Below are 22,080 nucleotides of genomic sequence, written 5' to 3'. Positions count from 1 at the left end.
GCTGGGCTAACTACCTCATCCAGACACCAACTTTAATCAGGAAATAATAGATTTTAATGAAAAGAGAAGAGAGAGACATGAGGTGTGTCCCGTTTCAGAGTCTGCCAGATTAAGTCATACATTTCAGAATTTAGCACCAGGGTGTTACGGCAACTTTCATGATGCCCAGATTAAGGGGTTGTCATAGTCAACAGTCAAACAGTGTACCAGGTTAATGGCAAATACATCTCGAGACATTACATTTCTCAGGTGTAATGTGTAAGCATGACTGTGACTGCCTACATGTAGGGACCCAAGCTGCTAACAATGACAATGGAGCCTGTGTTTGTCCACTATGATTTCCCTCCTGCGGTGGCTTTTTCATTGGTTTACTTCATGCAATGGCAAATACATATTGGACAAGTTATGACTGTCAGACTTTACAAGTTGAAGTAACTGAACAAACACAGCATAAGGAAGTAGCTAGTGTAGCAAGGGCCGCATAGGATACAACAGCTTAGAGTTACGTCAATATTGGATGATTCTGCACAGCATGATTTATGTCCAATTTCAATGTTCAGTGCCAATCCAGCAAGTAGTGAGGTAGAAAGTAGGGGTGTGGAGGTTTAGGTTGTGGATGGTTGTGTATTGCATCTGATTTTTATGTCTCACTACACACCGTCAATTGTTTGCAGTTTTATAAGCTGTAACCATACCTTTTCCTAACCTTAACCACATATTTTAGTTGCCTAACACACCATACCTTAAATATAGTTTATTTGCCATAACCACAGTCTTTTCCTGACCAATGCACAGATATTGCAGAAAGCAAAAATTTTAAAATGCAGAATCGTCCGATATCATCATGCATTTCTGTTGATACATTGATATTTGGGCAAAAGAAGGCTGTATGTCTTGGTCACCTTTAAAGGAGGCTTGAGGCGGCCCAGGCTGTCTGTCACGACATACCAGTTTGATGCTGATATGGGAAATAGCTTCAAATTCGGTGAAGGCTTTTTGATTCCAGCCAACGAGGTTTAGCTCAACCACTAAATTTGTTTTTTCCTCCAAAGCAACTCTGCCTGCAGAGCTAAAAGACTCCAACCTGCCATGTAGCTGAGACCAACCACCTGGATCATTAGACTGTTTCTTTCAGCACAGACATCTCAACCTGTGCATGTGTGTGAGCATCCATATGCATGCAAGCGTGTATGCATGTGTGTGTGTGTTTGTGTGTGTGTGCGCTGGGGCGATGAGATGGGTTCCTCACACACAGCTGCTGGTCCCTGCACCCCGAGAGCCAGGTTAGTCTGCGGCAGCCTCAGCAGCAGGCAGGAAGAGAGGAAAAAGCAGCAGGAGGAGGAGGAGTGGGAGGAGGAGGAGTGGGAGAAGGAAGCGGAGGAGGAGCTGAGGGAGGAAGAGGAGAGGAGAGAAAGGAGCAGGAAGCAGAGGAGGAGGAGGAGGAGAAGGAGGAAGGGGACAACCATGGTAATCATGGAAATCTGACAGACTAGCATGGAGATGACAAAGAAATGCTCCACTGAAAGTCTATGAGGCATGTGATTTAGTGGAAAATTATGGAGTCTAAAATCAGTTTTCTGAAAGATTTAACTTAGGTTAAATTAGCAAGAATAATTTTCTAAAGCATATTTTAACACACATTGACATCTTTGGGGGGAAAAAAATGGAACACACTGTCTCTTCTGCCTTGACTGTGCTCTTTCTTTAAATAAGACATAATGGAAGCAGAGGATTATACTTCCATCTGTCCAGAACTCATAGATGGTCAAAACTTTAACAGTTTGTGACTAAACAAATACGAGTAACACTAACTTTTTGAGAAATGCTCTTGTTTGCCGTCTTACCCAGATGAATTACACAAAGGCTAGCAGGAGGAAACTGCAAGTCTAGCTCTGTCAAAAGTGAAGAGCTCTTATATTCACATTAGTTCACACCTTCAGTAACAGCAAATGAGACATTATGGTTGCAGAAGCAGTTTATGAGAGTTCCCAGGAACCCAAAACCCAGGTGACTCCTGCATGTATAGGTGACTAGGCTGCTGGCTCACAAGGTACAACATGTAAACAGAGATCTGTTTGGATGGTATTTATTTCTCTCTATTAATACTGCATGGACTAATCAGTCATTTGAAACCATACATTATAGAGAATGCAGAATTATATTTTCCTTATACCCAAATATTCATTTATGTCCAAAATTCTTACTGTTTCTTTCTGTGTTCATTTGAGTTCTCATTAGGCCTTTCTCTATCTACGTTCTTGTCAATATGGTCCAAATGCCTGTAAGTGTTCTCGCCACACTCATTTTATCGAGGATGCTTTGGGAGCTGACTTGTGCATGGACAAGTATCCCAGCATGAATACCTCATCAACCAGCAGTATTGGCAGACAATATGAGTCAAACCCACAACTTGAATAATTTTTGCACGGCAAGTGTTATTGAGTCACTGATTTTAGTTTAGAGATGTTGTTTAGGCATTAATTTAGGTGTGAAATTAACCCACAAGAGCAGCTGGTCATCTCAGGAACTAGCAGCCAGTGCCTAAGATTACTGGTGGCACTGAGTAATTCCTTTAAGAAGAACTTTGGTTTCAGTCAAAATCTAATATTTGTTTTAGTCAAATTGGCTTGGTGAAGGTTAAGTTTCATGATTTTCAATGAACAGTAAATATAGCAGTGCCTTTGTATATTTGGCTACTTATATACACACATCTTGCCATTATTCAATAAAAGTTAAAACATATAGGTCTATAGGTAAATGAAAACATGAAAAGGCAGTGTAGTGCATAATATTATATATTGTTTTGTTGAAAATATTTGTTACAGTGAGGATAACTAGTGCACAGGTGTCTTGAAGTGGAATCACCAGAGAGGCGCTTCCTGTTATTGAGTTACACCACCTTAGCACCGAGTTTGAGTTCTGTGTAGCGATGGTCACATGATTTTCTTGTGGAATAACCATCTCCCTGCTTAAGATAACTTGATGGAAAGAAGTTTTTCACTTTGGATGGGGTTTAGCTTTTTACTGCTGTTTGCAGTCTTTGTGCAGAGCTAGGCCAAACACTTCCAGGAGCTAACTCTGTACTGGGAGATTAAATTGATCTTCTTTTCAGGCAAACAAGCATATTTCCCAAATTATTGAAGTGTTCCTTTGAAATGAACAAGGCGCCATGTAGTAATGATAATGGAATGTGCTGAAATAATGTAAAGGGAACATACTAGAGACAAAGAAAACAAAGAAAACTGTCATAGTCTTAGTAGGTGAATCAAAATGACAAGCCTACAGAGGTCTATAGCTTGTATAGTTATCAAATGTTTATTAATACCTTTATTAAAACTTTTAACAAGTGTATATGTATAAACCTTTAACAAGTGGTTCATCTGACAATGCTCTCATCTCATGGTATTACAATCTGATTTTAGTAAATGCAGTAGTCTCAAAAACACACAGTTCTGGCGTTTACATGTCTATTTAACCTTTAAAAACACTATTAACAGTTCCTCTATTGTACAAGAGGGTGTATGGCTCATCCCATTATATAAATGACTAGCTGCTATTTTTGCTCCTTTCTAATGTTACAGAACAGAAGTAATTATAAAATGCAAATTGCAGGGTGTGCGCTGTCAAGCATGTGAAACACAACAAAGAGATGCTTAGCACCACATTTTTCAAGTTGACACTTTCAGCATCATGGTGAGAAAACAACCCCATATTGTAAAAAGTAGGTGGTATTCAATTATGTGAGGAGCCTGGAGCAATGAAACAAAATATATGGTTGATTTTCACAATGAAACAAAATAGATGGTTCATTTTCACAGATTAGCTTGATACTAATTAGCACTGGACTGTGGGATCCACAAGCTGCACATAACTGAAGAGTGGATCTTTTTTTGTTTTGTTTTTGCACTCAATAGAAGGATTAAGCAAATCAAGCTCAGGTTAGGGTTTGGCCCATTTATTGGTTTTCATGTATTGGCCTTTTTAAAATATCTCATATCAGCCAGTCTGAGTCATAAACCGCCACAATGATAGAGGTTCCTTCTTGACCAGAACTGCAAAAAAAGAAGAAAAAAAAATTCCGATGCTGGAGTTTAAGTTTTTCTTTCTTTGCGCATTATACTTTTAATACATTCTTCATTATAAGACAAAAATACATCCCAGAGTTTCCCATTTCACTGAATTGCAGCGTGGTTCACTTTATTTCTATGACTTAGTAATTAGGGGTTGCATCTATTTAATGTACACAATACTTGCTAATGCCAACATTCATGATTCAAGTAGTTTGTCCTTTATGTAGCAAAGTTTGGAACCTGTCACAATCCAACAGTTAGTCTGCTTTTTAAAAACTATAACCATGATCTTTCCCTAACTTTAACAAAGTATTTTGGTTGTCCTGTCCAGACTGTAATTACCATGTGCAGAAAATCTTCCATTTTGTTATTGAACGTTATCTCACACAACATTTGAGGCGAATAAATAAAAATCACTGAAAAAGTTTACTGTCCAGTCCATAATGGAGACTGTCTAGGCCATTGACTGTATATAAAGATGGATGACGCATCTCCACTTCTACTGTTATGCTAAAGTGAAGCCAAAATATCTCCTTTCCAGGAGCTGCTATCTTGCTTGTGTGATGTCATTTGGAGTCAGAGTCTGTGCAGTAGAGTCAGGCGGTGGGATGATGGCTCATGGGACACGCCCCCTCAGCCTTCCCACCGCTTGATGGAGGTTTGATGGTGGCTGTCACAGCTGTCAATCATGACCTCACATCCACTTTTTATTTTTATCATGAAATAACTAATTAAAAACAAACTTATCAGAAAAATGAGCACTTGGACAAACATCAGCTTGATAAAAACTACCTAAAATCACAGAAACCATCTTTGGGAAAAATTTGTTTGACGTGTACTTTGATTTTTTTAGTTTGGCTCATGTCCCATCCACTAACATGGAGAGGGCGGGATTTATGACCTATACTGCAGCCAGCCACCAGGGGGCGATTGAGATGTTTTGGTTTCACTTTTGGAGAGCTGTCATGACGTCCATTTTTATATACAGTCAATGGTCTAGCCCCACACATATTCAAGATAGGGCACTGTTGTCCTCGATGGGACTTGAGATGCAGTCAGACAGGCAGCATCTTTTTTATGAGCTATGACAGCTAAGTTCAGAACCTTTTTCTAATTGAAAGTCAAGTCATTAAAGATTGTTCTTTAGTATATCAGAACATTTCATGTCCACAGTATGAACCAGCATGGCAGGACCAAATTTGAGCTGCTGCTTCTCACCTCATTGTGTGACTAGAGATATGACAATTGTTGGGCTGCATTACTGATAAAGGGCCAGATGGATTAGTGAAAACAGAAAGTCTGAAGTTGTCTCCTGGGTGGCAGTTTCTCACTGGAAAAAAAAAGATGTCCAATGACTGCTGGGAACATAATTTCATCTTTCAAGCTGCTTTCTCATCAATGACAGTGTCAGATTGAAACCTTTCCAGAATTTAGAGGGTAATCTCCAAAATGCAGATTTCAATGGATGTAACAGTATATGCTTTTCCTATTGTGTTGGGGTCATTTACCCACAGAGCCAAATAAACAAACTCAGCTTCAAGCTGGGCTGGTCTTGAGGGTTCAACATTGAGAAGAGTAAGCACTACAGGTCAGGATCTGTGTGCAAGTTTGTTTAACGTATGGATTACATGAAGTTGATAGCGACTGTGGACTTCATAGACCACCAGAGGAGTCTGGAGATCCTCTTCATCAGAAATTAAACTTTATTAAAATATCTGATAACCCAACTAAAAGAGTTTCAATGGAGAGCTTTGGCCCTCCACAATGGTCTAAATATTGTTTTTTAAATGTTTTCAGTCAGTAAAGATGTTAAGGAATATAAGTACATACTGGCCAATGGTAGCTTCAAAGCGGCCTTCAAAAACCAATACTGGGTGAACCCGGTTTAATCTTATTTTGTCTAAATACTAACTCAGTATGTCCACTGTGTGCAGTCCCAAGCAAACCAGTGGTAGTGTGGAAAGTGTTGTTCACTTCCATGTGTTCTGATCACGGGCATGACCACATAGCAGAGTGCATAACACATGACAGTAGTGGAATTTGTGTATGAAACAAGAGTGCAAGCAAGTCATTGTCAATACAAGGTTTAATAGCAGGGTGTCAGGGTCATAATCTAAAGGAAGAAACCTTCAGTCTTTTCAAAAAATTGTCAGTCTGCTGCATCTAGTCTTAGCCTGCAAGGTGCTTGTTGGGTCTATTCATTTTGTCTTTCTTTATTTAGCTTGTTCGAAATTGATGAATGACCTTGTTTAGGGTTTAATGTTGTGGTGGGGTAGTGCTGTTGTGGAGCGGTGTCTCATTGTGCACGTATTATCTGACTGTATATCCTCCATTATAACCTGCTGTACTCACTCATCACATTGTTCAATATACAAACCACATTGTTCAATATACAAACCTATCAAAGCAGAGGAAACAGGCTGTGAATGTATTATTTGAATTCAAAGCATGATAGATTGAGCTTACTGAAAAAGCACACTGGATTCAGATGAATTAGGTGATTACTTGTTGGATTTCTCAAACGTATATTTGAAGTTCAAAAGTGCACTATTTATGAGATTTTCAATTCATATTCCCAGCAAGCATTTTGATTTGGAACACTGATGCTAATATGACTGCTTGCACCAATGTTAGAAACCTACGGAAGTACGATAGTAATCCTAATATGAAAGTTGATGTCAGTACTCGCCCATAACTTCTACTGGTGGAGTTTTGTGAATCTTGACAGACTACAGTATTATCATTTATCACTGCACTTTACACATATAAAATTAAACATTATTAAGAGAATAAGAACAGCAAAAGCTAAATAAGGGTTATTATTTTAGTGAAAAGAATACTTTTGTGACATGTAACGTATGCCTGACAGCGTTATTGCCTGAGGTTTATTATGCAAAATCATGCATACATGGAATGTATGTAATGTAAGTTACCATGGGTACATGGTTGCCAATAAGGTGGGTACTAATAGGCTACTAATGTACCCCTGGCAGCCTTATTGACTATGGTACATTACATGTATACAGGATTCTGCATGAGATTATATTTTGGGGTACATTATCTCTGGATGTGAGGCAGAGCCCAAACTATTACTATAACTTGTATGCACTTGCTATCATACTAACCCTGGCAGCCTTAATCCCTGTGGTACATTATACAGGATCCTGCACACATGTAATATACCCTAAGGCTTCTGCTGTAGGTTATGTACCCTCCATGTAATGCACCCCAGTAGCCATATGGTCAGGGCTACATATAATATAACCCTGGCAATAACCCTGCAAGGGGTAAATGATGTACACCTGGAGCACCATATAATGCACCCCTGGTAGTCTTACTGCCCAGCGTACATGACCTTTAGCAATAAGGTGGAGCACCAGCGGCAGCCCTGTATGCAAGTTCCTATTTTTAAATCTGTTTGGGCAGGTTTGTAAAATATTCAGATTTTTTCATGTTTTATACAGAATTAAGTTGTGTTTGTTAATAATACACACATTATTATGTTACCACAGAAAAAATGTCTCTTCTGTTCCTTTTAGCCTTAAGTCCATTCTGATTCTATCTGTGCAGTCAGTTAGACAACAGCGTTTTACCAATGAGCTGAGCAAGCGCTTTTCACCGTGACTCCATGAAATAAGTCGACCTATTGTAACAGAATCTTAACTTTGGTGAAGGAATATATTTATGACATAAATTTTGTCCATAATATGTAAGTTAATACAGAACATCTTGTTGTTTTTCATCACAAATACATATTTTCTTCTTTTTTTGTGTGTAAGATAATATCAGCTTTTTTAGTGTATGTTCAGATAGTCATTATTTTGTCAATGCATCTGATTTTGCACTAGCTGTCACTATATGCTGAACTGAATGTTTTCATTAGGAGCTAATAAAATAATAAAAGCTGCTTTTAGATGTTATCTTGTTCATGTTGACTAGTTGTATAGTGTGTGGTTGTGGTAGAATGTTGTCTGCTGTCTAGGAGGCAGTATGACTGCCAGTCATAGACACATTTTAGCAGGTAAACATCACTGTGATAAAGTAACATTATTAACCCTGGTTGCCATGACATGTTCTGTATAATGTATTATTTCACTGCTGTGCTTTCAACCCTATTTACTCAAAGGCACAGCCTTGTAATGTGTATGTACATTTACGTAATATCTGTATGTTTGTGCATTCATACCTATGTGTATAACATATTCACTTAACAGAGCAACACAGCATGGATCTCTGACTCATCAATACAGGGTCACTGGGCCAAGCTAAAACACTGTACAATCAATACAATCAAATGTTGAACAGCTCCGGAAACTGGAATTAATGTATCTGTCCTCCCATGAGAGCCTATTACTTTTAAGGCAAAACAGCACAGGAAGAGAACCTGGTTAAATAATTTATGCCATCTCTAGTCACTGACAGTATCAGATAATTGCTCATTTGGTAATTGCCCTCAAAGGTTTTATGACATATTTTCAACAAGGTATGTCTACCCAAATGCTACATAATTCTGACAGTGTGATCTTATAAGAAAATGTTTTAGCTTTCAAACCTGTTTTGAATTAATGTCAAAATGATAAATAGGTCCAGATTGCACAAAATGATCTCAGTAGTAGATATGTGGTATAGATGACTGTGGCCCAGTGCTGTATTTACACTAATCTACTAACATACTACACTATACTATACTGTAGAATATTCTGTATAAAATCAATAAAACGTTTACATTGTGTATAAATATACATATACTTATGTGAAAATTGATAGTTCAGTAATCTTGGACTAAATGATCTCAGTAGGCAATATCATTCTTCATCTGCATAATTACTAAAATGAAAAAACAAATTATCAAACAGTATTAAAACATATCTTAGTGACTAAAAACATTACCCTTTTTCATGTAAAGTTTTTTTTTCTTCTTCTTTTTTTTTTTTTTTTGTTAGAAAATCATGAAATGGGAATTTTAACAATTACATTTAATTTCTTCTGTTGCCTTTTTCTGTCTCTGCTAGCAAAACATTGTTCTCTCTACCTTCCACCATAATAAATGTAGATTTTTGGTATAATGCGCTCCTCTCAGTCCACAGCATCTGTTACACATCTTTCTCTCTTATTTATTAGCTACAATTCAAACGCAGAGCTTATACAGTCATGTCGTAGATATTAGCTTGTAGCTAACTGTATATTGAAGGCTGCTACAGTAAATCCCAGTTAGTTATTGAGTTAATTGAGGAAGCAGCTAACTGGACTAAACTGACTATTTTATGAACATCAACCACGCAGTTGCTTTAGTGTTTTATCCTGCAGCCGACTGTAGCCTATAAAATAATATTGCCTGCTAATGCAAACACATTACAGTACATCTATTCTTCATTAAACAATGCACCACTTGTAACTCTGAAAAAAATAGATGAAACTCATAATTAATGTTTTCTATATAATACATACTATGTTATACATATTTACAGTATATATCAAGCAGCACATATTACAGGTGCTGTGTATGTGTTATATTTTTATACACTTGATCCCAATGAGGAACCTTTAATACAGAGTATGTTAAGATACCCACGCTGATAACACAGCTGCACTTAGCCTAGAATAGATCTACATTGAAATAAGTACAGCAGTTTAGATATGTTTATCAGCTTATCAGCTGCATTAAAAAAATAGAACTGAATCACAGATTTTTTAAAATGTACTCCTCAAGACAAAATAAAGTGAAGCATTTATTACAGCTGATGTACCTTGAGCACAATAAGTTATAATATGCAGAGTCGACACTTAACAGTTACCCCAGGTCCATACATTTATGGCAAAATCTCACTATTTCATTAATGTGTTGTGTATGTCTCTGAAGGTGCAGAGCGTTTTATCAGCAACTATTCAGTGTCAGAATGTTTGCTGGGATGTTCCAGTCTAACAACACAGATCTGTGTTGTATTATTGCACTGATCTAAACAGGCTATTTACACAGATATGAAGAGTGAGAATAGTTGCAGTATAAGGAGGATGGCAGTTTGCAGAGTGGAAATGGACAGCAGAAAGAGGGGGGAGGGGGGGAGGTATGTGTTAGTGAATGTGACTGTTGAAGACGTGGGTCATGCAGTAGAGCAAACCTTTGCAATACATGTGCCTGTGATCCAACTGTGTATTACTTCCAACACTCCCAAACATTTTATTTAACTGCTCTTAGTGAACCCATTTCCCCCAGGAGTGTCAGAAACAAACAGTTCAATAATTTTTTTTGGGCAGTTTTAGATCATGTTAGATTACAATAGAAAAAAAGTTTCTGGAGTGTTTCTTGAGGTCATTTGAGATGGTGGTTAAAGTCTAGCTTGGATCCATGGTGACAGCAGAATTCCTCACGTTTCTTATCTCGTTGTCGCCATTGGGCCTAAGTGAATAAATGCAAAGAAACCAACCCTTATCTTACTGCATATGATATAGCACTGTCATTATAGTGTGAGTTTCCGGAAAACTGGCAAACAGATGATCTCTTCAAATTATGTATTTTAAATTATAAAAGATATATTTAGCATATATTTTGTTTCATTTTGTTAGCATCTTTAGATATTTATATGTTTTTGCCATGAGACTTTTTCATGGCACATGTGGTAATGGTAAGAAATTCTGCTATCGTTGTTTTAAATAACAAAGCAGAGCTTGATGTCAGAGGTATTTCTTACCTTTTCAAGTTGTGCGTTCTGTTTGGACTTGTAGAGGAACTCTCCCACAGCCACGAAAACGGAGAGGACGAGTCCGGCAGCCAGGACGATGAAGATCCCGCCGATGTTCTGCACCCCAAGGGCGCTTGCCTCTTTACTCTCCTCCTCCGGACAGCCGTTTCCTCTCCACCACTTCTCCTTCATCATGTGCAGCTTCCCTTCCTCCTGAAGCTGCAGTATGGCAATAGTGATCTTATCTCTGTACGGAGAGCCTGAAGGACCAAAAGATATGAGGTCAGCATGAGCAACCAATATGACTGAATCAGTGCCTCTGTCTTATTTTAAGAGTAAGGGAGAGAGATTGTCACCTTTACTGAATAGTGGCTTTCATTATGTGCCAAAGTTTAAAGTACTGTCTTATAGACATCATCATTGAGATGCATGTGCATGCCAGGGAGAGAAAACAAAGTAGAATGACTGAGAGCTTACAGGGAGATCAACATATGAAGTTGTTTTGTGCCTTGAACTGCACAAATTGCAGATGTAATGGATGGAAAAATGTTCATTATCCCAAGAAGGAAACCTCCCAGTTATCTCAGAATGCAGAATAGCTGTTACCTTCAGCGATGTAGTTAGAGCCCTGGATTTTATGATGGTGATGGATGATTTTTCACTGAAACTGTACAAAAAAATGCTTGTTTTAAGGTAAGACAGCTCACTCTGTTACTGTATGTTTATGACGTGTTTACGGCTGGATCTTCGTGTGCAACTCGCTGTAAAAACTGGTAACTTTGGATGGAAAATGTGTGTGCAGAGTCTCTTATTCTTGATCCTGTGTGGCTGATCAATAATAACTGTATTTACATAGTTTCTTAGGAGTGCAGCTTTGCCCGTATACACTGCAGTCCAGTGTCTAGTATAATTTAAGGAAACAGCAGGATTAATGTTATGGATATAATAACCACAATGAGTGAGTCTGTGTTCATCAGTTTTGTTTTTTGGATTAAACTATTGATGAGTTATTCTCTCCCAGCGTGAGCACACTTCCTCCTGTGTGCATCATGCAGCAACAGTGCAGCAGCAGGCTGATGAATAGATGGAGGTCATCACATTCTGAGATCACTGCACAGTTAGACACCTTTGCACTATGATATCGACAGTATGTTGAAATATACTGTAAATAAGAAAAAGGGAAGACTGTAGTGTACCTAAACCCAATGTCAACTGACTCCGTTTCTTTTAGTAGAAGTATAGATATATTAATTGTAGCCTATGATTGGAAACGTTGGTGGGTGTACACTGGTTTACCATTGTACTGGTTGAGCATGTTGATGCTTTTCAGATCATTTTCTTTCCATATAATGGAATGATTATGGTTACATTTTGGCTAAATCCCTTTAAGGTAATTGTGGTACAGAATAGGAAACATGGTTTACATGGTTTAACTAATTCAGGCTAACATGTTGTTATCAGGTTAAAATGATACTGTTCATTTTCATCCAGCCCACTTGGTTCTACGTAAAAAGACCAAATTCTATGAAATACATTGAAGTATAAAATATATAAATAATATTAAATAAATACATCAGCTTAAATATGCTTACTCTTAATAATCTACAGTATCTACTGTTTCTGAAATTCCCTCAGATTTAACACATGAATTTATTGTTTCAATCCATGTGTAAACAGTTCATTCTTTAGGTACATTTAATAGAGTCTAGTATCTATTAAAGTATCCTAAACTACATGTGGATTAGGTTTTTAATGTGCAATGATTTTATTTTGTTGAATAGCTTATTTTACCAAATATCTTTATCATGAAATTGTATTGTGATAATTACATGATTTCTCAATAATTTACATGTTCACATGTAAAATCACAGTCATAAGATTTTTCTGTTGATGCCTCAGCCATCAGTATCTGAAAATGACTTAATTTATAGGGCTCACGTCTTGTTCATGGTCCAGCCGTGTGTTCTGAAAGGTTGTTTTTTGAGTATCGTACAGTAAGGCAACTACATTGCTGAGTCTATTTAGGATGGGATATTCAGTATTCAGGCACAAGACACTTTGTCTACTCTGCTCAATATAGATTTTACATCACTGTAGATTGTTTTCCAGTGCCTCTATCACATTGAAACATCTGCTATGTCTGCCCCTTTCTCATAGGGTATTTCAAAACAAACGTTGTGTAAAGAATGTGAGTTCCCCCCAGTAAAGAATGAGGCATCAATTCAACACAAGAATCATATAAAAGCACTTAATTTTATAGACTGTAGCTGGTGGCTGTGTTTTGCTTAGCTTTGTTTCTTTATGGCTGTCACAGTTCTCCAAAATGCAGGTAATGGCAGCAAAAAATAAGTTAAATTCTTTCAGGTATAAAAAATATCAAAATATTTAACCTGCTACAAGTACTGGAATGAAGACTTTCAGGGGTCCAGATTAGCTCTTATTGGATCCCCATTACTGTTTTCATATTGCTTTAAACATGTTTACTCTTCTGATTACCAGACCTCATATAGCTGGCAAATACTGCTAATTGGTATTTAGCTTCATATGTCCCATTTACCTGCAATGTTGATATTATGATTAAAGGATTAGGTTCACATTTTTGAAAGTCTTCATCAAAACATTACTCACATGTTCATTAATAAATTTCAACAGCTGTTTGTTTCTGTAATAATTCTTCTTCTCCATACTGGCTGTCAAGAGATCCCTACATTACACAGTCCTCATTTTGTGCAAAAAAAGACTTCTGAAGTTCAGCTGAGGCTAATATCAGGCTTCAGCAGCTGGACTTACTCACACGAATTAGCCTTTTCACAGTTACAATCAGTTACAGTTGTTTAAGTACAAAAGTCTCCATTTCTGTTTTCTTGCTTGTATTTTGTACTAAAATTACTAACTTTGAAGATTACCATTTGTTTTTTGTAACTAAGACTTCTGTTGTGATCCTATCCTTGAAGTTACTCCAGAGTCAATTTCTTTACTGGATAGATGTTATATAAAGTGTAGTCAAAGTCTGGCCTAACAGTGGAGCTATGGGACAGATGATGAGGTCACCAAAATCAATAAGGTTCTTCCTCTTGGGAGCATGACTGCACACAGGGTATATTGTGTCCTAACAAAGTTGCTAGATTTAAACTCAGTAGCTGTACAGTCACTACACATAGACCAACACATTCACACATAAAACCAATGTAAATGTTCCAGTTCAACTAAACCCCATGAGAGTACTATAGACTACGGGCAGGAACCAAGGACCTTCTTGTTGGGATGTGGCAGTGTTAACCACTGAGACACTGTGCTGCCAACTAGACATGTTAACAAACCCATACATTTACTGGGCCTGGTGGTGACACACTACATTTCAATTTTATCAATAACTTTTTCAAGATATTTTGCACAAACAGAAATCAGGGATAGGTAAATAAAATTTAAAAAAAAAAGATGAAAAATGAAAAGCAAATAATAACTTTACTTACCGTCGAACTGTTCTTCAATCATAATTACAACAATAACATTTAAACTTCCAATTAGGCCACAGACTACTGACTAAGACAAAATGTTTTACTCACATCACACAACTACCTTATTGATAAGGTAAGATAAAATTAAATAAGATAACTTAATTGATCCCCGAGGGGAAAGTTATACGTTACAACAGATACATACAGAAAACAGATAAAACACTCCTTGAATTCAATAAATAAAAAAAATAACAGATTAAAGAATATAAAAAATAAATAATATAAAAGCACAATGACAACAATATAATAGTGTTATATGATGAGTGATATGATGTAATGTAATGTGAAATTGTGTTATAGCTATGTTATTACTTCTATTACGACTACTCCCATAGTTATAATAGTACAGGTGATACAGTATGTATTGGGACAAGGTGCAAGTAAATTGTTAGGAAGTGCTTATTACAAAATGCAACACTAAACCAAAAACTGAAATTAGCAAATGTTAGCATGCTAGCACTCTAAATTTAGATGGTAGAAATGATCAATATTACTTGCTTCATCAGTATGTTAGCATTGACTTTTTTAGCATCTGTTATTTCATGCTGTTATATGGGGTGAGTATTCAGTACTCCCAGTCTACAGTTGGGTATATTTTATTGTGCATGTTTAAGATTGTAAAATATTGATGATAATGTCTAACACTGCCATTTTATTGTCCTTAAGAGACCAACAAAACTAAACTTATAAAACTCAAAGACAACTATGGGGCCTATATTTCCACTTGTTCTATCTGTATAGCTGTCTAATTAAAACCAGATGCCATGGTTAATCTGTGTTAATGTTTTCCCTGTGAGCTGTTTCCTTGGACTCACAAGTTAACGTCCCAAGAGCAGGTCTTGAAATGTTCCCTCTTGCCTATATGAAATGTTTGCAGAGCACCCAATGAATTCTCCCACCCCCACCCCTCTTCTGTTTTCCCAGCAGCCTTTGCACTTCCTCCTCCACTTCCTCCCCACTCAGCACCTTCCACAGCTCTGCTGATCAAAACCACACGTCGAGATCCCTGATTAAACCTGAAGGGTGAAGCCTTGTGAAACAAAAGAAAAAAAAAAACTTGAATCCTGCCAGACTCCTGCTCCCCAAACTTCCCTGTGGTACAAGTATATACACCGCAATCAGGATATTAATGCAGCTTGAATTATTTAAAAAACTAATAACACCTATTATCGCAAACACTTAAAATGAGCTCTCCCTGGAGCACAGGGGAGAAAAACATGTTTAGATTAGAAAATATTATCAATTGGCTGGCTCTGGTGGAGTAGCAATCTCTGTGATTAACAGTTAGTATGCAGAGCCAGTTTAGCAACAGTATTATGTAGTGGACCCAAAAGACCGTAAACAGTGACCATGATAAGCTGCACTCTCCTGCTGGAGCGCAGCTTTGAGCGGCAGCCCTCAACCTCATGGCAGCATGGCTCCAGCCACAAGGCCATGTTCACACACTTTAACATCTCTTCTGTCCTTCATCTCTGCCCAAGGGCTTCTGCTATCTGACTCTTTTATTTCAGAGCGGCTGGCCAGCATGTTTCAAAAGCATCTATCACCATGGTGATAGTGAATGTGAATCCTGCTCCGGTCCTTGTTATTCATTGCCATCTACAGTAGATACCTTCCCTTCAGCTCCGGAGAGTAACAGCAAGCCAACCTGTGTCAGATAAATCACTCGCTTAGACAAAACACAGGCAGCCTTGAAACTGGGCCAGCCCTGTTCGATCAAAACAAATGGTAAGACCTCAGCTGTGATATCATGGTCAGGATGAACATGAGCACTGTGTCATATAGTCAAGACCTGCCAGCCGGGTTTTTGGCAAGTATTGTATCCCATATTCATATGAGTGTGAAATGGGTGAACAATCTGATGCCTCCTGACCCACTGAGTTAAAAATACAGCAACAGTGTTTCCTTTGTAAATGGGTATTACATTGGAGCTGTAAAATATATTGCATGACATCAGATCCTCCAGCCACATAATACCCCATTTTCATACAGATAAGCAGATGGCGTCGTGAGGCAGGCCTCGGCTATGATACTTCAAGGCTCTATGAACACCACAGGCCTTTATCCTCAGCTACAAATAACTGCTCAAAACTGATATGTCGGTCCAGTCATGAGGCCTGAGGCTGGCAGCGTCATTAGACCATGTCAGCACTAAGCCGGCTAAATTCGTAAACGCTTCTTTTTCTCTCCTTTTTGGCCGTACGTCCAGACTAAAGCAGCGTTTTTCTCGTCCAAAAACTGAGCTTTTTCAAAACGGCCTCCAGACTGTGGCAAACAGAGCTTTGTAGAAATGCTGTCATATTGATGACAAAACAGATGGTGGCAGTAGTGCGGCATTTCATTGGAAGGGGGAAGAAGAAGAAACACAAAGATGGCAGACGCTTCATGTGAGTCTTGTTCTCTTTATTGTCTATTTTGATAGCTTGTTTAGAGTTAAACGCAGCTATCTACCACCTTTCTCTGCTGAAACTGTTTGCTGTAATCTGCTCACAATAAACTAAATATCAGGAAGCCGCTGCAGAAACAGATATAGTAGCCTATACCATTTCTTCTTTGCACGTTTTCTGTGGTTGACTTGCTCGTCTGTCCTCCGCACATGCTCAGTGGTAGAATGTTTTAATGTGGACAGAAATATTTCTAGAAATGAACTGAAACTCCTGTTGTGGACACATCTTTTTTGCTCAAAAACAGTGTTTTAGAATCTAGCTGACTTCATGTAGACATAGTCTGTCAGTCCAACACTTTGGTCCAGAGCAAGAACCCTTAGCAACTATTGGCCACATTGTAATGTAAATCAATAGCCCCTTTTACTAGTACAAGGTACAAACACGGAATGAGGGCATTGTTGTTCCGCCATTAAGTCGGCAGCGGAGGTAGCTAAATTGCTGGATTGATGTCAGTGTAAAAGGGACAGTCAGCATGGCAGGACTATATACACAAGACGCTGATGCTGTTGTGTTACACGTCATGCCTCTGATTCCGGAACGCCGGCATGTTATCTAAAATCACACACAGGGGGGAGCATTATGCCGGTTTTGTTTGGTTCAGTGTAAAAAAGCAAAGCCAGCATAATGACAGGTTGCAGGGATGTCTGTATAAAAGGGGGCTTATGTTAGATGTTGAGGGGTGAACGTAAAGGCTGCATGTCTGAAAGGGGCTTTGGTTCGTGATGTAGTACTGGTATTACATATTTTGACTCAGCCTTGAACATGTGCACTCATCCATCTTGTTGTAGCAACTCCCAAGTGTGGATACAAAGGTGACAGTGACATGACAGATAGTATTTTGGGAGATACAAATTTGACTCAAACGTAGGTGTTTAAATACAAGATGTATGCAAATTATATTGCTCAGGATGTGATTTTTGCAACTCAATATTCAAGTGGGCCTGATGGAAATTCCTTATATTTCAATGTTCACACTTGAGTCACCATCAGATATGATTAATTAAAGAAAATAAAGCAGGATTTGGACACCTAGCTGATGCGTGAATGTAAATATGATGCTGCACACATTGCTGTATTAATAAGCAAGGTGAAATGTACTGTAAATCAAATCTCACTCAGACTGAAAATCTAGTGAGATTTTTTACTCTTCAGTCTGGTTGGCTGGTGGCGATGGAGGAATGTTTTGTTCTCCCTGTCAGTGCTAAAAAGAATATGTTAATTAGCGATCTGAAAACAGGCCGCTGCATGTGTAGCCATAAAAGAAGCACTTAATCCTGCAATTCAGGGAAGAGTGGAGAGCGAAGTGACAGGCTATGCTGAATCCAGAATAAGACACATAGATGTAATCTGCCAGATCAAAGCAGAGTAATAGCATAGAGATCCCTAATGCATTGTCTCTCAATGAAGAAAAAAAACCCCCAGATATTCAAATATGCCACAACGCCTGACACTCAGAACATGTGTATTTTTAGACCAGCAAGAACAATTCTGCTCTCTCTGTAATACATCTAGAGATTTGTTAGGACAAGGAACAAACACAAAGAACAGGAAATAAATATGTGTAACTAATGATTACATGATTATATTCTGGGGACTCAGAACTATGAAGCATTATGGCTGCTGTTTTAGATACACATTAGGCAGTGACTTGGGTTTCACACCTTCTTTATAAGATAAATCTAATAGATGTAATTTGGTACATGAACAGTTTCTTAAATTTGGTCAGTATTCACAACATGTTTGAGTTCTGTCCAACTGAGTTCCATTACTTATTATTCAGCAGTGCCACTTTCTAATGAATGTAGATACACAGTGTTACTGTAATTACAGTACTTGGAAAGTCCTGAGAAGAAGCCAAAGTACCTTAAAGAACTTTCAGGTATTGGGGTAAATGTTTTGGATTGCATCCAATGGCAACATTTAGTGCCAGTGCATTGCAGTGTGCCCTTTTTTTTAGCAAGGCAGAAAGGTTGTAGAGGTCCAGGTGGTGGATGGGCATGTAACGCATCACAGCTCAGTGCACAGACCACCACAGTCTTTTAGTTGCCTTACTCTAACCATACCTTAACTATTTCTTATTTGGCATAAACATAATACTTCCCTCATGTAACTGATACTGTTGAAAGTGAGAATTTTAAATGATGGCATTGGACAAAGTAAAAAAAGAAGTAACTGAATGTAATCCATGTCTATGTTTTTTATATCAATGTTGTTCTTATGTTCAATGTTCTGAGCTGCCGTCATGTGTCATCTCAGTGTCTGATTGACACATCCCACCTCCACCCTTCTTCAGCCCCAGAGTGTCACACTTTTGGTCCATCCAATGAGCTCATCAGAAATCTTCATAAGCCCTTCTTTTGATTGGCCTCTCCTAAATGACACATCTCGTCATCAGTAACTGGACAACTTGTCCCCACAAAGGTAGGTGGTATATGGTAAATGTAGGAACTTTTAGTCCATGCTGCATCTTCATTCTGTGCAAGTTCTCTACCTAATATCCTCTCTTTGTCCCTTCTCTATCACACACCTCCCATAGAGTACTGGGGATGTAGTGAAAGAGGTGGAGGGGGTTGAGGGTTGGGGTGGATTAAGTCACCGCAGGTCACAACATTGGAGATCTTCTATCTCACATAAATGCATTCAGGACCCTTCCCGTTTATGAGGCGAAGCTGAAGAGCCCAGCGGGCGACTGCAGAGACGACTGGAAGGACAGCAGCCTGCTGACAAGCAGAGCAGACACTTCCCCCTTACCCTGTTTGATTAATGCAGTCTAATGAAGCTAAATGAAGATTGATAGTCATCAGGGAGAGAGACAAAGAGAAAGGGAGGATGAGGAATAATGCAGAGCCTCCTGAGACTGTGCAGTCGGGGCAGAGGAGGAGACGGTGGCTACAAGAGCTGGCTATGCAAAATGGCCAAATAATGGCCTGTGATCATGGTACAGGCAGTGACTCAATTCAATGACCTGTTGGAAATACACACGCTGTCAAAAAAACACATAAACACAGTCGATGATCACATAAAAACAAGAGCTAAAGGGAGTCCATTTTTAAGAGCATGTTTTAAACACATAGTATCCGCGCTTCAGGAACAATCTCTCTCCCCTAAAAAAACCATCTAGTACAGCAAAAGCTGCCAAAACACAAACTTAAAGAGAAAAAAAAAGAAGAAACTAATTTTAACTTCACACACAGACAGTGCAGGGCTAAGATTCCTGCTTGGCTCCCAGCAGACAGCCATGGTATGGTCACTGGGGCAGATGGTCCAGATTTAAATTGCCATGATGAATAGAGACTACGCTTTATCTTAACTGTTTTGTTTTTATTCAGTTATAACTAGAGATGGCTTGATACTGCTTTTTCATTTCCAACAGAGAAAGAAGCCTGTATCAGCTGATGCCAATACAAACTCTTATTTTCCTCTTATGCACTTTAAAATACCTGCATAAAAACATAAAGATAAACCATTGACCCACTGTTGGGCAGGTCATTACAAACTCATGCTGGGCAGCAAAACATTATTAAAACCCACAGATCTTTATTTTAAATTCAAGTGGAGACCCCAAAGTTTCCAAAGATATCAAATATGTCAGGTTGAATTTTTGTGGAGATGTGTATAAAATGATATACAAAACATCTAAATAGTCCTGTTTGATTGAATGGTGCATGTAGAGAAAACATGTCTTGTCATATCTTTCCTTCAGTGTAAACATCATATGAAGCATTGTGTCAGCTGGGTTTTCAGGGGTTAAATGAATAAATGAATAAACCAACATTAGAGCTCATTGCCGGCTGAAGGAATAACACTACACATGTTGTGGTAGTGCAGTAGAAATAGTTGTATGAGATTTGGTAGCCAGTCATAGATCTAGCACAGGTTCTGAAAAGCTCCTCAGATAAGTTACTCTTTTTGATCAAAATGTACATTAATCTTTATTTGGAGGCACATGAATAAAAACCCCTTTTGCACATTCTTTTTTGTGTATCTACCACATCAAATGTGAAGATTAGGTAAATTAGACTGACAGTGGAGGTGGTAAAGAAGACTGAAAAGCTACAAAGTGACTATCTGCTGAGTGTTCCAGCCACAGAAAGCAGTTGAAAATATACTGCAATGTCAGTAACCACATTATAAAAATGATCAAATTAAGCTGTTACTCTCATTTACTTGCTTGCTTTTTTTGATCACTCCTCTCTCTATATGTCTTCTACTGTAGTTGGGAAGTTGAACCTAGCACAGCTTTTTAAAAAATTCAATAAACATGACACAAATTGTCAGTGCTGAGTTCTAACATTGAGTGTGACCAAATGTGTGAAAGAAACTCAGATAGTTCCTGGATCATCATAAAGTAATTACTCCAGCACCAGAGACTTTTCTGGAGCCAGGAACTAAAGCTGAGGAACATAATGTCATTTCAATTCAATTAATTATAAGAAAAAGCATCTAAAAATCCTGAGTTACTGAAGTGGTTCACACGGTCCTGGAAAATACCTGTGGTAGAAATGGTTGAAAATGATAAGAGAAGGAATATGTGCATCTTCATAGTACACAAATGTGTAGTTTTCTTAAACAAAAGCTAAAAACTCTAAAGAATAACAACTGAAAAGGAACTCTCCTGAGCCCATCATAAGTTTAAGTGTCCTGAGAGTCAACAGTATTTGCCAGTAGAAGTTTGTAGTAAACAGTCCATTAGAATGAGCTATGGCTAACAGCTGGGGGAGGGGGGGGGGGGGGGGGGGGGGGACTAAGTTTGTCCATTACAGAGCTGAGGGAGCTGCCAAGGGGACCGAACACTGAGTGCTCTGCCTCTATCAGGTACTAATGCAGCCATACACCTAACTCTGTGTTCAAATCAACCAGATATACTGTATGCTAAATGGCCCGTCTATATGGGAATACAGGCTGCATATGGTAAAGGGTACTAAAAGGGTAGGATTAGCAATTTAAATACCTTGTTCTGGCTGCATGTGAATGGGCCACCAGGGAGTAATGATGCTAACACCCCTCCTTTTTTCAGCACGGACAATCTGTGTGGTGCACAAGCTGCCAGAGGCCAGTGTACACAGTGTTCCCCTCATTTCCTTCACTCTCTTAAGCTTTCTTCCACCGACGTACACACACACACACACACATACACACACACATTATATAGTATATGTGAATAGATGTGTATACTGTTTTGTACTGCATACAGGCACAGAAAGCAGTCAAAAATACACCGCAATGTCAGTTTTATGCAATAGTCAAGTACACAGTCATCAAAGCATGTATGCACACACACACATACACAAACATACACACACAAACACTGTAGCAAACCTTCAAAAGGAGCACATCAGTCAGGAAATGCAATCACCCAAAGCAA

At 38.4% G+C, this 22,080-nt stretch overlaps 1 protein-coding gene across 2 annotated transcripts in view; it reads right to left on the bottom strand.

Annotated features, from left to right (window-relative positions):
* Positions 1 to 22,080, bottom strand: part of grik2 (glutamate receptor, ionotropic, kainate 2) — a 201,829-nt gene that overhangs the window by 13,395 nt on the left and 166,354 nt on the right. The window contains exons 15-16 of one of the 2 annotated variants that reach the window (XM_042423289.1): positions 10,760 to 11,010; positions 9,787 to 10,467 (exon numbers count right to left, since the gene is read on the bottom strand). In XM_042423289.1, the coding sequence (XP_042279223.1) occupies positions 10,381 to 10,467; positions 10,760 to 11,010 (338 nt within the window). In that variant the 3' untranslated portion in view covers positions 9,787 to 10,380. Of the gene's footprint in view, positions 1 to 9,786; positions 10,468 to 10,759; positions 11,011 to 22,080 lie in introns of those variants that run through there. The other variant, XM_042423288.1, reaches the window with a different exon arrangement.

This window comes from Thunnus maccoyii, chromosome 10, assembly GCF_910596095.1.
Source record: "Thunnus maccoyii chromosome 10, fThuMac1.1, whole genome shotgun sequence".
Taxonomy (NCBI): domain Eukaryota; kingdom Metazoa; phylum Chordata; class Actinopteri; order Scombriformes; family Scombridae; genus Thunnus; species Thunnus maccoyii.
Note: the sequence above shows the minus strand (reverse complement) of the source record. Positions and strands in the feature narration are given on the sequence as shown.